The sequence below is a fragment of the Eurosta solidaginis genome, chromosome 3, assembly GCF_040869045.1.
Source record: "Eurosta solidaginis isolate ZX-2024a chromosome 3, ASM4086904v1, whole genome shotgun sequence".
NCBI classification, from domain to species: domain Eukaryota; kingdom Metazoa; phylum Arthropoda; class Insecta; order Diptera; family Tephritidae; genus Eurosta; species Eurosta solidaginis.
Window position 1 is genome coordinate 19361871 of NC_090321.1, and position 17646 is coordinate 19379516.

The window sequence follows — 17646 nt, forward strand, 5'->3', positions numbered from 1 at the left end:
GCAGTTAACAAGTATCCGCTCAAGTCAAGAGATCAACGTGATAGTTTATTGAGATCCCTGGCACACAGATAATTTATCCCCTGAAATTAGCGCGATCCTACTGGAAATGAAATCTAGTAATACCTAAAAGCGCTAGACCCAATAGCGGAGGAACTTAGCGCTTTGGTAGCAATTTTTTTTGTTAAAATTTTCTTGATTTTAACCCAGCCAGTAAGCGACCAAAGTGTTTACTTAGAGATGACCAGTAAAATGTTATGTTATCCATTAGAGTGACAAGATAAAACTCGGCTTAACTTTGAATGTCGCCTAAACTAGCTTTTGATATAGTGGATATAAATCTTTTTGGCGTTAAAGTTTAATACCTACAAAAAGAGTAAATATTTTGAAATAATAACACGACTCTGCTCAAAAAGTGGGTCATAACAAACGCCCCAGCAATACAACACGTACACTCACTCAAATCGAAACACCCACATCAATGAAGCAAAGCTTGAAAATTAAAAACAAACAACAAAAGTGTAATGAAAAAGGAATTCAAAAACACACCCACATATGTACAAAGGTTGACGTTAAAATTAAAAATGTATGAAAATGAGTAAAAAATATGGCATCACCATTGGCAAAATAAGGCAAATAATTGGCATTAAATTTAACAAATTTATGATATGCAAGACTTCAAAATGAGTTGAAAGACATAAATGGCGGACAAAAATTTTGGCAAATTGCTTAAACGCAAAACACAAAATTGGTTTTCTGTAGATTTAGCATAATAAATGAAAAATCTTATATAAAACAGCAAAGCAAGTAAAAATAACAAGTAACAATGAGCCACGCAACTTATTTTTTTTTTTTTGTGATTTTTCCACTAACAACAATGTTTCAATAGCACATCAACCCACGCACAACAAAATCACAAATGTGGATAACTTCAATCGCCTATTTACGACATATGACTAAAGGTGGCAAACTAAATTAAACATCAGCCAAAGGCCGAGCCACAATGAAGTTTTTCATATATGTACATGCGTTCAACGCGATCTTATGCATGCCAGTAACACCGCCACAAACACGCACGATGTTGTGTTTGTCACTCCAGCGGTTACGGGCTTAGAATATACCCGCGGCAGGTATGCCTGTCGTGAGAGGCGACTAAAATACCAAAATTGATTCAAGCGGTTGTGTAGCGCAACCCTTTCAAGGGATTGCCAGCGCAATATATAGCTTCTCCAACCCAATTGTCGACCTCACCTACTCCTGGCGAATCCTGTTTCCTTAACAGTAAGGGTACGGTGACCCCAAGTACCTTATGGAGGAGCTGGGAGGGCGGGATGGCCCAGAAGGTTTCATGTGGTCACACCAAATCGTTCCCGAGATGGTCGGTCTAATACTGTAATGGTGCTTGTTACCGGAACGTACCGGATCTACATCCGGCAAAGGACCATCAAGTCCCGAGGACCTACGGTGAGTGACCTCATCGCTACAACAACAACAACAAAAGGTTGCGTTTGTGAATATTAAGGAACTTCAGACTTGGCAATTGAAGTTTATTTCGTCTTGCCCATTCACATACAAAATTTCGTGAAGCACTGTTATAAACATACTCACTTACTTCATTGACGCTTAACCGTTTAAACAGTTATGGGCGTCCAACAAGGTGCGCCAGTCGCTTCTTCGAACTGCCAACTGGTCACACCAAGGGAGTTTAAATCGTTTTTCACCTGGTCCTTCCAGCGTAGTGGGGGCCGCCCTATTCCTCTGTTTCCATAGGCGGGTTTCGGATAGAAACACTTTCTTAGCCGGAGCGTCGTCTTTCATTCGCATAACATGGCCTATTCAGAGTAGCCGCTGCGTTTTATTTCGCTGGATTGTGTTAATGTCTGCGTAAAGCTCGTACAGTTCATCATTAAATTTTCTTCAGTACTCGCCATCGCCAACGCGCGGAGGTCCATAAATTTTTCAAAGAACTTTTCTCTCGAAAACTTCCAGAGCCGCTTCATCGGATTTTGTCATGGTCCATGTTTCTGCACCATATAGCACCATAAGTGACTTGTAGAGCATGATTTTCGTTTTCAAAGAGACAACATTTTCACTATACAAGAAAACTACTTTCTAATATATTTTGTGTCGTATGCATTTGTTTTATTGCAGCTTTATGAAATATAATTTCACTTGCAAAGTATGAGGTCACGCATAACAAAAGCAAATGTCAAATTCTTCTTCTCATGCTTTGCTTGCAACAAAAGTTGGAAGATTTCTACTTTTTCATGTCAGATGGTACCAATGTCGCTCAATCTGCCGTTCTCCATGAAAAAACGTGCAATCAAACGTGCATAAGATTGCGTTAAACCCATCTTTATGAAAAACTGCTTATGTGACGGGGCTTTAAGAAACTAACGAAGACAAGCAAAATTTAGAAAAAAAAAAATATTTTTAACAACAACATATTGCGTGCATATGGATAAAATTTAGCAAACAAACATAAAGTGCCACTACCAAAAATTGATGACGTGAAATTTATGACTACAATTTCCGTTGCTGCAGCATTCCGTGCTTACCTTTGGGGAGGTGGCAGTTTGCAATAAAACAAGTGGAAATATTTGAAAAAAAAAATTCAAGCGCTCGCACATAGTAAAAGCGTTTTTCTAATTTTTATGCTCACGAAATGTGTAAATTGAGACGTTTAATAGCCGCTAGCAATAACAACAAACTTGTTGAGTTACACCATAAATTATTATATATATATGGGGTATTCCATCCCATTTCGACCAATTTTGAACCGACCCCTTTAGAATTGGCTGAAAGTTTTTCTTCTTTTTCTAGCTTACGAAAAACGTTTTTCAGAATTTTTTAAAATTTTTTCATCCAACTCAAAAAAAGTTATGAATTTAAAAAAAAAACACCGTTTTTGTTTTCAAAATGCTATAACTTTTTCAAAAATTGACCGTTTGGGATCTTTTTTTTTTTTTTAAGTTTGTTTTTAAATGTTTTTTTCGGAAAAAATACAAAAAAATTTGTAAAGTTTTTTTTGTAATTTTTCAGTTTTTCGGGATTTTTCGAATTTCGCCATTTTTTTTTTTTCTCATAAAAAACTTCAATCAATTCTGCAATCATCCCCACTAATCCCGAAGTGGGCCGATAATTTTTTTTTTTAATTTAATTGAAAAAAAAACTTTAAAAATTTTTTTGAATTTTTTCCGAAAAGTACATTTAAAAACAAATTTAACAAAAAAGATCCCAAACGGTCAATTTTTGAAAAAGTTATAGCATTTTGAAAAAAAAACACCGTTTTTTTGGACACCGTTTTTGTTTTCAAAATGCTATAACTTTTTCAATAAGTGACCGTTTGGGATCTTTTTTTTTTTTAAATTTGTTTTTAAATGTACTTTTCGGAAAAGATACAAACAATTTTTTAAAGTTTCTTTTTTCAATTAAAAAAAAAAAAATGATCGGTCCACTCCGGGATTAGTGGGGATGATTGCAGGATTGATTGAAGTTTTTTATGAGACAAAACATGGCGAAATTCGAAAAATCCCGAAAAACTAAACTTTAAAATTTTGTTTGTATTTTTTCCGAAAAAAATATTTAAAAACAAATTTAAAAAAAAAAGATCCCAAACGATCAATTTTTGAAAAAGTTATAGCATTTTGAAAAAAACACCGTTTTTTTTTAAATTCATAACTTTTTTTGAGTTGGATGAAAAAATTTGAAAAAATTCTGAAAAACGTCTTTCTTAAGCTAGAAAAAGAAGAAAAACTTTCAGCCAATTCTAAAGGGGTCGGGTTCAAAATTGGTCGAAATGGGATGGAATACCCCATATATTTTTTTAATTCTTGAAAAAAAACTCAAATTGATGATGAGTTGTAACGTTTGCCATTTAAGGTAAGCAATAAATAAATTATTTTGAAATCGTAATTACTTTAGCGCCCACATAAACAAATAAGGTTAATAGCATTATATAATTAACTGTGTTAACAGCAATAACTGTATCATGAGTGAAACTGGTTGCGATATCAAAATACTTGCAGTAAGATTGGTGCCAAGAAGAGCGAGAAGCTCATGTTGATATTTTCAAAATTTAATATTGAATCAAAAGAATTTTCAAAATTGATCTATTCAAATAAGGGTGTCGATTGAAATATTTTCTTGGTCCATGATTCAATTACTAGAGGTTCGTGCTCCAATGATGACAGAACTTTGACAACGGGGAATAAATCAATCCCCTTCAGCGAAAATTGTAGTAGAAAAGTATATATATTAGTAGTGATAATAAATTTGGAAATGCCAAAAGGTTTTTGGGGGAAATAATTCATTTTATACTAAATATTTCGTGAATAGAGAAAAGGCGTTCATCAATCTAATATATGTGACCCGGTCTATGAAAAGGTGGCTTATGACTAAAAAAAAAACAGCTGTTTACAGCTTTTTCTCGCAATTTCTTTTTTGAGTCATAAGCCACCTTTTCATAGACCGGGTCATATATAATATAGGGCGTTTTTGTAACAAATCCTGAAATGGGAAGTTTTTGAATAATATTTTGAGATAGGACGATTTTGTACAGGCAGCCGACATGCGGCGAAACTTTACTCAGCAGCCGCAATGAACTGACAAAAAATTTAAAAGAGAATGGCTTATTGTCTTAGAACGTTATATTCCGGCTTTGACTTTGACAGAAGAGTTAAACTTCTGTGCGTTCCTGCAACACAGGAGTATTCACCTTTTAGTTCTGTAATTCCCGCTAAACCGTTAATTTAGAATATTCGGAACAAGTTTGTTTGATACTAACTCACGAGGCCGAATATATTAAATAAGTATATGCATAATATTTCAAATATAAACCGATTCTCCCCAAATCTTAAATGGAGACGATTGTTCCGAGCATCCGGAATGAATAAGTTAACATGCTTAATGAGTAAATTTCGTTATGGCATCTCCATAAATTACTAATGACATGAACCTAGAAGGCTCAATGTGGTCATACTAATCCGTTCCCAATATGGTGCTTCTTGTACCTTAATGATGCTCGTTACCGGAGCTTACCCTACCTCTGGCAAAGGACAATATAGTGTCTTTATCGCTTCAACAACAACAACTATTCAAACGTTTATTGTAAACCTAAGGAGAAAACGAGGCACTCAGTGTAGTTCTAGGGATGAATATTTTCAGCTGTATCATGCATTCAAGGTGGAATGTTAGATGATGTCATTATGTCTGCCAATCAACGTTTGATGCGCATTATATTATGAGCTTCAGATAGATGACACGACTGTCATATGTTGAGAATAAACTTTTAGCCCAGAGTCTTCTGGAAATTTCATAGTGGTTTGCATCGCAACAAAAAGTAGAAAGCTATCCAAGGCGAAACGATAGAAGACAATGTTTTCTTAATATAAAACTTCTAACGAACATGTTAAACTATTGTCGCTCTACGACATGGGTCTCCTAAAATTTAAAGGGATTGCTCTTTGGCATACGCAATGAGAGTACAGTTGTCCTATGGAATGCACACCACTGCTCTATTAACAGAAACTTTTCCCCTTAAATGGCACAAAATAGAGAGTATGTTTTTTCATTGTACACGGCCTTTAACAGAACAACACACTTCAAATTTAAATCTCTTTTCTAAGTAATTTATTGGGTTTGTGGGATTTTACTTTAAAGACCTAATAGTTTGATACAATTTTTCGGTTGTGCCTATTAGGGTCATAACTTAACTGATTTATCGTAGGGTGAGCCACCATCTCATAGCTTAAGTTTGTCACTGATCGCTGACAACCTGTCCTACTAATATACCTAAATATTTCTGATATCAAAGTATTGACCTCCTTTCACTTTTTTAAGCCTTAATTGATCTACCTTCTGAGTTGATTAAATCTTCATTGCATTTTATTTCATTTTAATAACAAAATAGAAAAAAAACTATTTTGCATCCGATTTAAACACCTGTTCTAATATTTGTGCCATTCATAACCTGAAATCGAATACGTAAGCGAAATCTAATCGTCAAATCGAATGCAAATCCATCCATACAAAGTCACCTACGCACCATTTACTCATGATTATTCGAATGAAAGTTCATTAACAAAGTCAACAAATTTTGATTTGATTTGTATAATCACCACCAAAAATAGTAAATTCGCAAATGATCAGTGGGTGTATAATGTAACACAAGTATGAGTGATTAAATTTTTAGTAACAAGTCAGTGTTTTTTCTAATGATTAAGAACTTAGTAAGATATTAAAAATTCAAAATAACACAAGTTTATTTTTAAACTGAGAACTAGTTTTTTATTTGATTCCCTCACTAAAAAAATCGGCGAGTGCGTGAATTTGTAGTGACTTCATTCATAAAATTTTACCACGAAAAAAATAACTTTACTTTAATTCCATTACGAATACACAAATATTTCGGTGAATACCGCCTGCGCATTATTGAATAACAAAAATAATATTATTTTAAATGCATACATGAAACATTGATATTTGAGGCATGAATTGGAGCTACATATATACACGTTTCTTAAACGGTTTTATTTAGGTTGACTTGACAGGCTGGACAGCACCTTTTTTGTAATTGAAATTTAAGTAACTTCCCGAGAAGCTACAAGCTTGGAATATAGTTCAGAACCCGATGGCAATGCAATAATAAGAAAAAAATCGCCGGTAGGTGGTGCAAGGATCGAGATATTGACAAGAATCGTATTTGTGGTCCGATTTGGCTCATATTTGGGACGCATAATACATACAAGAATAGAAAGCGACATATGAAAAAAAATCGGCGCTAGGTGGCGCAAGGATCGAGATATTCAAAAAAAATCGTATTTGTGGTCTGATTTGGCTCATATTTGGAACACATAATACATACAAGTATAGAAAGCGACCTATGAAATAAAATAGCCGCTAGGTGGCGCAAAGGTCGAGATATTCAAAACTATCGTATTTGTAGTCCGATTTGGTCCATATTTGGTACACATAACTCACACACAAGAATAGAAAGCGACCTATGAAAAAGCGCGGCTAGGTGACGCAAGGATCGAGATATTAAAAAAAAGTCGTATTTATGGTCCGATTTGGCTCATATTTGGAACACATAATACATACATGAATAGAAAGCTACCTATGATGGCCGATTTGGCTATTATTTGGAACAAATATATACAGTCCGGTAGAAGTGTCATCAAAATATTTTGCAGTTGGAAGAGGGAAAAGCATACGTGGTGCACAGTTAAGTATAGTCTTTGGAAGGATTATGTATTTAGGACTTAGATTGTAACAAATTGTCAGGAAAGAGTCCTGGTAATAATGAGTCACCAAATGAACTAAATAGAATGAGATATAATAAGCGATTAAATAAAGACTAAAAACTTGAAAATAAAATAATTAAAAAAAAAATTTTTAAGTTAAACGGTTTTATTGAAAACAATACATAATCACACTCCTCATCAATCTAGGGCATTGATCATATAATTAAATAAAAGCGTTGGGCGCGTGAAATTTCTAAAAATGTGAAGCGTAGCATAACCTGATTAAGGTTCAGTGGGTCTTATATATGACTATCAATAGAAATTTGATGCCTTAAACTCTTTTATTTAATTGTCTGATCAACGCCCTAGATTGATAAGGAGTGTGATGACTAGCACCTAGGACCTACCTAATTACTTTCTAGCTTTTATTATTATATTTACTTCATGTAAGTATTGTTTTCAATAAAACCGTTTAACTTAAAAGTTTTTTTTTAATTATGTTTCTTTAACACATGTAGTTTCTCAGAGAGCATGCACACTCTATTATACCCTTTGTACTGCTTCTGTGTGCATATGGTAGTATTAATGCCGAATGCATTCAAAAGCACTAGAAAAACATGTATACATCCATACGTATTTTCATACATACGTACGAAATTACCATTCCTGCATTGATTAATTGTGGTTTATTCTACATATATAATAACAATAACATTGATTTGATGAAAGATGGGGCAACTTGAAGCCATCAACTTGGATTATATGTACCATTAATACACGCAAAATCCTTATCTGTTTGGTCAAACGCCATCATCCTGAAAATTGTCTTCACAACAGTTCAATGGCGGTAAAGCATCCAAGCCTAACGGTCAGCGGTCGTAGTAATTAATCCTCGATATATTCCAAGTTCAATGTTCCAAGTTGACCAATCTCTTATCAGTTATTCATATTCTGAAGTTCTTTTCAGGAAATAAATCGTTTCAAGTACATACATTTCGTAACTACAAATAAATTATTCAAGACAATATTACAGAGTCCTAAACTACCCTGCCAGCAATTTTCTGATATTTTATCAACTATCGCACAGGAGTAACTAATTTGATAAGTTTTGTAGTTACTAAGGCGATTTAAACGTATTTCACAAAAAAATAACTTTAAGAGAATTTTCTCCTCCAAGCAGATATTTAGGCGATAAATAACTATGTTTCGAATTTCTCTTTACACTGAAAGAAAAAGACTGGTAAAATCAACCGAAATACGGGTCAATTCAACCGAAATTTCTGTAAATTTTTATCCATCGCAACAAGATGTTGAATCAACTGCGCACAAAGCGTTGATTCGTAATTGACCGTTTTAGTAGTCAAATGAACAAAAAAAGTGGTTGCGACAGCTTTGTATAACGAAAGTACCTATGTTGCGGCATTTACAAGCCAGATGAGTTTTCACTGAGATATTTTCTTGGCAGAAATACACTCGGTGTGATTGCCGAACAGTGCCAAGGGGCGACCCCGCTTAGGAAAATTTTCTCCTAATTGAAAAACCTTATTTATAAAATTTGTATGTTGCTTTGCCCGGGGTGTGAACGTAGGGTCTTCAGTGTGGTAGGCGGAGCACGCTACCATCACACCACGGCGGTCGCTATAGACATACGTAAATATGTGCATACATATAGTTGAAATGACCAGTGAGATCAGTTGTGTTAACAAAAATATCAGTTAGTTTGATTAGGAATCTGTAAATTTTACAGAATTTTGTTAACTTAAGAGCGACAATTTCTCTTCTGTTGAAATGACTATACTAATTTGTTCGCTTTACAATAAACTCGGTCGAATTAACCATAATTCGATCAATTTCACCGAATCTCCGTTAAGTCAAGAACAACAGAACCGATTTGTTGATTTTACTAGCATCATTTCTTTCAATGTATTACAATAAGTTTCAAAACTTTTTGTAATTAAATGCTTTACACTTCCTGAACTCGAATAAAACCTTAATTGTGGTAAATGGTACAAACAGAGGCGGAAGAATCTCTCTTTTCATCACAAATGGCTTCCTAGGTTTCTGTAGACTTCTACCGAAAGGTTTTCTCACTCCAGTATGAACCTGCTAAATGTCGTTTCTCTCTGGAGGAACAAGTCTTCCCGAAAGCTGATAATAGTCGAAACAACGGCGATATCTCCGGCGATCATTTCTTCAGATTTTCCGCATCGAATAAGTTACTTGCGCGATAAAAATTTCTGGCAGGGTAAATACGGGCAGGCGAAATTCAGAAAAGTGTATTTTTACAAACATACGATCATTGATACAACATGCCTAATTTATGCCAGCATAGAACCTTTACCTCTCGGGTAGCATTGAATTGCTCAAACTTTTTCACTAATACAGCATGCATACTTTTTGTATAGACAAATATGTTTAGAATTCAAAAGATATGAATGTTACGTACTTTTTTATGCATTTAGCATGCATACCTCCTGTATGCATACGATTTACTTCAACTATGAAATTATGTAGATAAGTATTTAAGTACTTAAGTGTATTAAAATACTATTAACATATTTTCTTCTTTTTATTATATTTTATACTTAACTAAGTTTAATCTATAACATGACAGCTTCTTTATTTAGTTTTACGAAAATAGTTATAATGCTGCCCATGACTAATAATTGAGTCATCTAATAATACCGGCATGAATTATAAAAAAAATGGTCTAAAGATGTCATCAGACCAATATATTAGACCCTTAAGCATTTTGTAATAGCTTTTATCTATTTACTCAAAATTTGTGTGGTGTGTGAGTTCAACAGTGCTCAAACTCGGATTCAGCACTTTGACTTACGATACAAATAAAATCTTGAAAGTCCCGCCATTTACATCTTGTGAGTGCTTCATTAACACAACATGCCACTGTTATTCGTTATTCATTATTAACATAATCTACTAATATTACAGATTAAAACATTAAATTATCGTTAATTTTTCATAATTCAGTTGAAATCATAACGATTTGCGTCATTTATTAGATATTGAAAAAAAGATTTTACTCATTGCTATTTGTGATTGAAGACCCTTGACTGTGGTCAGTTCAAGATCAAGCATTGATTCATTTGTGAAGTATGCTGTTATTTACTTTTCTGTGAGATTAACAAGCATTGCAACTACTTACAAAACACGTAAATGCGCTTTTGATAAATACAATTTATGAGAAAAAATTCTATTACAAAGTGATCTCTCTGAAAAGCTGACATTACACTTCAATGAACGCTTAAAAAATGATTGATCAGTGAGTGATCCGCATAAAACGTGCTTAGATTTAGCAAATTTTTAGATTACAAATGCTTAGTGAAGTTCTTTTTATGTACACATTTATTCGGGTAAAGCAAATAGTTTCTGACTTCATCGTTGAAAATAAGTAATAAATCACTGATATTATAGTAGTTATTATGGAATTATTAGAAGTACAGTTTCGTAACTACTAGACAATAGTGTTCATGGAAAGCGCTGCTCAAAACAATATGAGTCGATGCAAACAGCGCAACTGATTCAGACTTTTTCTTGGGTAGGTTCTATTATGGAACTTATGGTTCGAGGGACTAGCCCCAGATGTTTTCCTAGGGTATTTTAGTTGAGACAAGAGCAAGGAGAGTAATTGTGTAAGGTATAAAACTATCGCTGGTTGAAAATAAAAAGAAAGGAAAGGAGAAGAGATGAAAGGTAAGATTAGATATCAAACCCGAAACCGGACAGCGGATTTGCCTTTTTCATCAAAGAGTTAACGGGTTGTTATCGATGAGTTATAGGTGTGTTATCGACAAGGTTAATTCCGTTTTTTATCGAGAATTTATTGATTTATTATCGAAAAGTTATCGATTATTTATATAAAAAATCTAGGTTTGCTATCAAAATTGTCCAATCAAGTCATCGATTTTTATCGAAGTGTTTCAAATTTATTAACAGTGTGTTATTAATTTTTTTAAATTAATCGTTTGCTCAAAAAATTTATCGATATGTTATCAAAAATTTATCTTTTTACTTTCGAAAAGTTATCGACTAGAAGTCAAAAAAGTATCGATTTATAATCGAAAAGCTATCGATTTGTTATCGAAAGGTTATCATTTTGTCATCAAAAAATTTTCGATAAAATAGCGCCCATTGGTGACCGCCGTGTGTGGTGGTAGCGTGCTCCGCCCACCACACCGAAAATCCTGGCTTCAATTCCAGGCAAAGTAATTAGAAAAATGTTTTTCTAAGCGGAGTCTCCACAAGGCATTAATTTGATAAACACTCCGTGTGTATTTCTGCCATGAAAAGCTTCTCAGTGAAAACTCATCTACCTTGCAGATGACGTTCGCAATCGGCGTCAACATATAGGTCCCGTACTGCCAATTTGTAGGAAAAAAAGCAAGATGCAAATTAGAAAAGAAGCTTGGCCTTAAATATTTGCGGGGGTTATCGCGCCTTGTATTTATTTATTCTCCTTACTGAAGCCTGTCTAGCTCCACAAAGAGTTTTCTGACATAGGGCATACCTAGAGAAAGATCAGCTTAAAGATAAATTCTTCCAGCTTATTTTTGCCAGCCGATAAGTGTTAAATTATAATTAAAACATATGCTTGCCACATGTCTTTAGTATAACAATTACTCACCATTTTCTTCGCCAAAGAGACGCGGTGCATTACGCATCACCACCGACCTGTAACGATACAAAATTATACAAATCCAATTAATATTTTACAAGCAAAAAATATGAAAATGAAATCAAATAAATGGTAAGAAAAAAAAACAAGTCATACTCTAGGACAAACACTTTAATTTCCATACTCCTAACTATGAAAAACAAGAAACAGCAAAGGCAACATAATCCAAACAGAAATGAGATTGGAGTACTTTCTGAATTGGCGCGCAACATTTCATGCATCATTCAACAGCAACAAAATGCATCATCAACAAATGCAACAGATTTTCATAATTAATTGCATTGGATGTGGCAAAGAAATGTGAAATTGCAACATAAGCAGCCAAATAAACAAAAAACACACAAACAAACGAACACTTGAGATGAGTAGATATATCTACATAAAAGGCCATTATTTTGGATTCTCATCCGTCTGAAGAGGTGGGCTGTTGCTGTCATGGAGCTAGTTTGCTCATTCAAATTAGCGTTGTTGCATCTTCAAAAAGTGTGTGTGTGTGTGTGTGTGTGTATGTTTTTGTTGCACACATTTAATGTTGAACATTGGCTGCCTTTAAATTAAGCATAACAGGCGCCCAGAATGCTTCTTTGGCTGCTGCACTTTTGCTGACAGTAGCTTTATGAATAGTTTTCGATTTGAAGCAACATGCTGATGATGGAAATAAGATTTTGGAAAATAACATAATTTATAGACGTGCTGATTTATGACTGTCGAAAGTGTCATGAAAAGTGAAGTGAAGTTATGTATGTATTAAAGAGACTTTCCATGCAGAAAATCACAGGGATCTTTAGGCTTTTTTGGAAAGCATATCAACATACATATATACAAGGTGAGTCAAATAAAACTAATTTAAATCGGAAGATGAGCTAAGGCTCACACTTCTCCACTGGGGTGTAGCAGTCCTTATTGACTCTGTCCTGAGGTAGCTTGTATTGAGTTTGCAAGACAAGGCCCGAAAATACGACTAAGCAGTTTCTAGAAAACCTCTTTACAAGGTTTCTCCATCTGTTAATGATATTATTGCGGAGATGAGGGCTATAGAAGCAATGCCTTGTTACGAAAGCGCAGCTCAGCCAGTCTCCCCATGAATTTAAGCAAGAATAATATCATGTTGATAGGCCTCAAGCTATTAATAAACTAGTATTATTTTATATCTATTATTATATTATATCTTTACAGACCTTGAATACAAAGTCAGCATCGACTTGTACTCAAGATTGTGGAATATAAATTGTACAAGTGACGATGTGAAAATATTTGTCAAAGTCATATAGCTGAAATTTGCTACTCTTAGCTAGAAATTGAATCATTTCAATCGCTGTTTCCAGTGTTGTTTCTGTTGCTGGAGCGATAAGGAGACTCCCAGAAGGCCTCGGGGAGCAGCGGCTATCTTTCTAGCAGAGGTACTAGGAATGCAGAGGCCTTGTTGCAGAATCTTGTAATCTAACGTGAGGTCTGCGTCCACTTACGTTATAAAAACAATTTACATAACAGATACAAAAGGTCGCCATTCTAAATTGGCTTACGACGGACAGCTGTAACATCACCAAAACAAACGTGATCTGATTACAACCAGAATAGAACAGAGAGTTTACTAATATTAGTCCAAGAAAACAAATTTTTAGAGCTAAAAACAGGACGCTGGGCTTAAGCGACGAAGAAACGCAAATATTTTTCTATTACGGATATAGAAGCTGTCGCCAAGAGGGTTGTAAAGAACGGTGACCCACTTATTGTGATAGTGCCCAGCAATGACGGATATAAGTTACCAAACTTACGGCAGTTTTGTACTGCCCGTTATAAGGGCGATCTCAAAGTGCTCCACAAACAACAACAGGATTTATATTGACCTCACTTACTTAATTGGCGCTTAACCGTTTAGACGGTTATGGCCGTCCAACAAGGTGCGCTAGTCTTTTCTTAGCTCTGCCAGCTGGCACCAATTGGTCACGCCAAGGGAGTTTAACCTGTTCCTTACAGCGGATTAGGGGACATCCCACCTTACCCACTGGTGTATCTGCATCGACGTACTAGGATTAATGGTTAATTAAATAATTGGATCTAGAAGAAGGTGCATCAAACCTACACATTGTGCTTTTTTTGGACCCGGTCTCTCCGACCGGGCAGCATAGCAATCTATCAGCAAACCAAGACATTCGCCAGCTTTGTTTCATTTACAACTGAAATGACAGTGAAATACTCTGGAGAAGTAGCATTTTTTGCAGAGCGTATAAGTTTCATCTGTTCCGATTGTGTGCTGCGGTTTCGAGCGAACTCCATCGTTAAACTGGTTTCTAGGGGAAGTAAGATAAGCTTTATACGAACTGTTTTTTTTTTCTTTTAACAGGGAGTTTCGGGTATTGAACTCCGAGGACGGGATTCGTGGAGAGTTTATCGGCAAAGTAGTTTTCCGCCTCATCATAGAAGAAGCTAAGGGGCGGTTTATGTGCATCAGGATCAAACGGCTGAGTTCTTATGCGTCGGATTTCTTCTGAGTGCTTTCGGAGATAACTCCTTGTGCCCCTAGGAAGCGGACCCTCTTCAGTTAGATATTTTGTAAGATGTACAGTTGTCTAAGTATTTAACAGAAGTTGTTTGTTCAACATTTCGTTTCTTTCCTTTGTGGGGAGATTTCACAACTCACTGTTATAAAAAATAGTGCCGTCGCTTTTAAAAGTCTAGATCAGCGGTCCCCATTTAGTTGAATAACTATTGGCGCCACTTCACACGTATTTTTATTCTCTTTCGTCTTTATTCGTATTTAGTTGTCGCTGAACAAGCAGAGTAGCAACATCGGGTAAGACTATTGTTTATTTGCGCATTTGCGAAAAGATATGTATTTTGCAAACAAACGGTCATGCGCATAATGTTTTAATTTTCATGTTTGCTTAAATTTTTCTTAGACTCAAGCAATAAATAAAAAATAAATGTAAGGCGCGATAACCACCGAAGAGATCTAAGGCAGAGCTTCTCTTCCAATTTGCGTCGTGCCCCTCTTGATTTTCCCTACAAATTGGCCGGACGGGACCTACATGTTTTATGCCGACTCCGAACGGCATCTGCAAGGCAGATGAGTTTTCACTGAGAGCTTTTCATGGCAGAAATACACCCGGAGCATTTGCGAAACACTGCCGAGGGGCGACCCGCTTAGAAAAATTTTCTTCTAATTGAAAAACCTTTTATTTCTAAAATTTCGATCTTGCTTTTCCCGGGGTGTGAACCCAGGGCATACGGTGTGGTAGGCGGAGCACGCTACCATCACACCACGGTGGCCGCAATAAATGATATTTGTTTCTTTCTTTTCAGTTTCTCTGGGAAAAAAACATAATAATTGAAATTCAATTATTATAAGCCGGTGTTAAGCTCATGAATTCTTAAATATAAATGATATTTATTTGGCATATTTACGAATTACTTTTTGTGTGTTAACAAACATGCGTGCACACGTCCTACCTCATTGATTTTTCATCAACAACTAAACCACGACCAATAACATGATTTTATATTTGCTCACACAGCCATAGTTTGAATTTTGGGTATCCCTGGTCTAGATCTTAGAGGTATCCAACAAAATAGTTTTTGCCATGCTCTTTTTATACCTTTCATGAACATGAAATGGTATATTAACTTTGGTCCGATGTTTGTGACGTTGAGAAATATAGAAGATAGACTCACCATTAAGTATACCGAATTGATCAGGGCGGCGAACTGAGTTGATATAGCCATGTCCGTCTATCCGTCCGTCCGTCTGTCTGTTTGAACGCAAACTAGTCCCTCAAATTTTGAGATATCTCAATGAAATTTGGGACAAGAATGTATTTTTGTATTATATTAGACATTTGTCGGACCCGGTAGGATCGGACCGCTATATCATATATCTCCCATACAACCGATCGTTCAGATAAGACGATTTTGGTTATTCCTGCTGCAATTTAGAATGTATAAACGTGAAACTCGGTGATATATATTGTAATATCTCATAGAAGATATCCTGAAAAAATCACTTTGATCGGAACTATATAGAGTTATATCCCATACAACCTATCTTTCAGATAGAAAGATTTTTGGCCATTTCTCTCTTAATTTAGAAAGTATAAACGTGAAACTCGGCGATATATATTTTAATATATCATAAAAGATTTTCTGAAAAAATCACTTCAATCGGAGCTATATATACAACCGATCGTTAAGATAGAACGATTTTTGGCAATTTCTCTCTTAATTTCCAATATAAAAACGTTAAACTTGGTGATATTTATTCTAATATATAATAGAAGATGTCCTGTAAAAATCATTTCGATCGGCGCTATATATATAAAATATATCTTGGCAGGAATACTGTTCGTGGTATTACATATATAAATAAATTAGAAGTACCCGACAGATGATGTTCTGGGTCACCCTGGTCCACATTTTGGTCAATCTCGAAAACGCCTTCACATGTACAACTACCACCACTCCCTTTTAAAATACTCATTAACACCTTTCATTTGATACCCATATCGTACAAGCAAATTCTAGAGTCATCCCTGGTCCCCCTTTATGGCGATATTCCGAAAAGGCGTCCACCTATAAAACTAAATACTAATTAAAACCTTTTATTTGATACCCATATCGTACAAACAAATTCTTGAGTCGCCCCTGGTCCACCTTTATGGCGATATATCGAAAAGGCGTTCACCTATAGAACTAAGGCCAACTCCCTTTTAAAATACTCAGTAACACCCTTCATTTCATACCCATATCGTACAAACAAATTCTAGAGTTACCCCTGGTCCACATTTATGGTGATATCTCGAAAAGGCGTCCACCTATAGAACTAAGAATCACTTCCTTTTAAAAAACTCATTACCACTTTCCATTTGATACCCATGTCATACAAACACATTCCAGGGTTACCCTAGGTTCATTTTCCTACATGGTGATTTTCCCTTATTTTGCCTCCATAGCTCTCAGCAGAGTACGTAATGTTCGGTTACACCCAAACTTAGCCTTCCTTACTTGTTTATTTTATATTTATCTTAAAAATCGGTTAGGTATGTACATTTGTTCACTATATATTTCTTATCTTATACATCCGATTATTTGGAGTTTACGAGTGGGATAAGAATATTGTTCAGCGCCGCTCATGAAAGGTAGTGCCGTCCTTATTTGTTATTTTTAAAATAAATCAACGTTGCTAAGAGAATAATCATATTCTGATTCACTTCAACGAAGCGAAGTTGTCAAACTACAAAGCACATTCCATGTTCCTTAACATAAGTATTGAACACTTTGATTTAAAACATGTATGACACTATTTTAAATAAATTTATCATACGAGTATAAAAGACTTTTTATTACAGTTGGAATTACTTGGTAATCATGTAAGGCGGCATGATCCACTTTGAATCAAAATTTAATTGCTTTTTTATTGCTTGAATATCATAAAACCAAATCAGCTGCTGTTTTCAAGTTCATTCCACAAAACTATTTAAAGGTAAGAACAAAGGTCATTAACATTTTTACATGGCATGCGTGTATTATTTAATCTATTTCATGAATTTTATGCTTAATATAAATGGTTGTTTCGAGCCAAAGGGGCAAACTAACCAAAAGTAAGATTCCTTCAATCAATCTTTCAAAAAAAATTTCTCTCAATGCAGAAATCTGGTATCTTTGGCGCACATATAAGCGCACCAAACTTAAGTGATTTACTTCGATGTTTTCTTT

The 17646-nt window shown here is 35.1% G+C and overlaps 1 protein-coding gene across 17 annotated transcripts in view; it reads right to left on the minus strand.

Annotated features, from left to right (window-relative positions):
- The window catches only part of Kank (kank), a 159716-nt gene that overhangs the window by 45998 nt on the left and 96072 nt on the right, over window positions 1–17646 (minus strand). For all 17 annotated transcript variants that reach the window (XM_067771170.1, XM_067771168.1, XM_067771169.1 and 14 more), the window contains one exon: window positions 11887–11933. In XM_067771170.1, the coding sequence (XP_067627271.1) occupies window positions 11887–11933 (47 nt within the window). The remainder of the gene's footprint in view (window positions 1–11886; window positions 11934–17646) is intronic.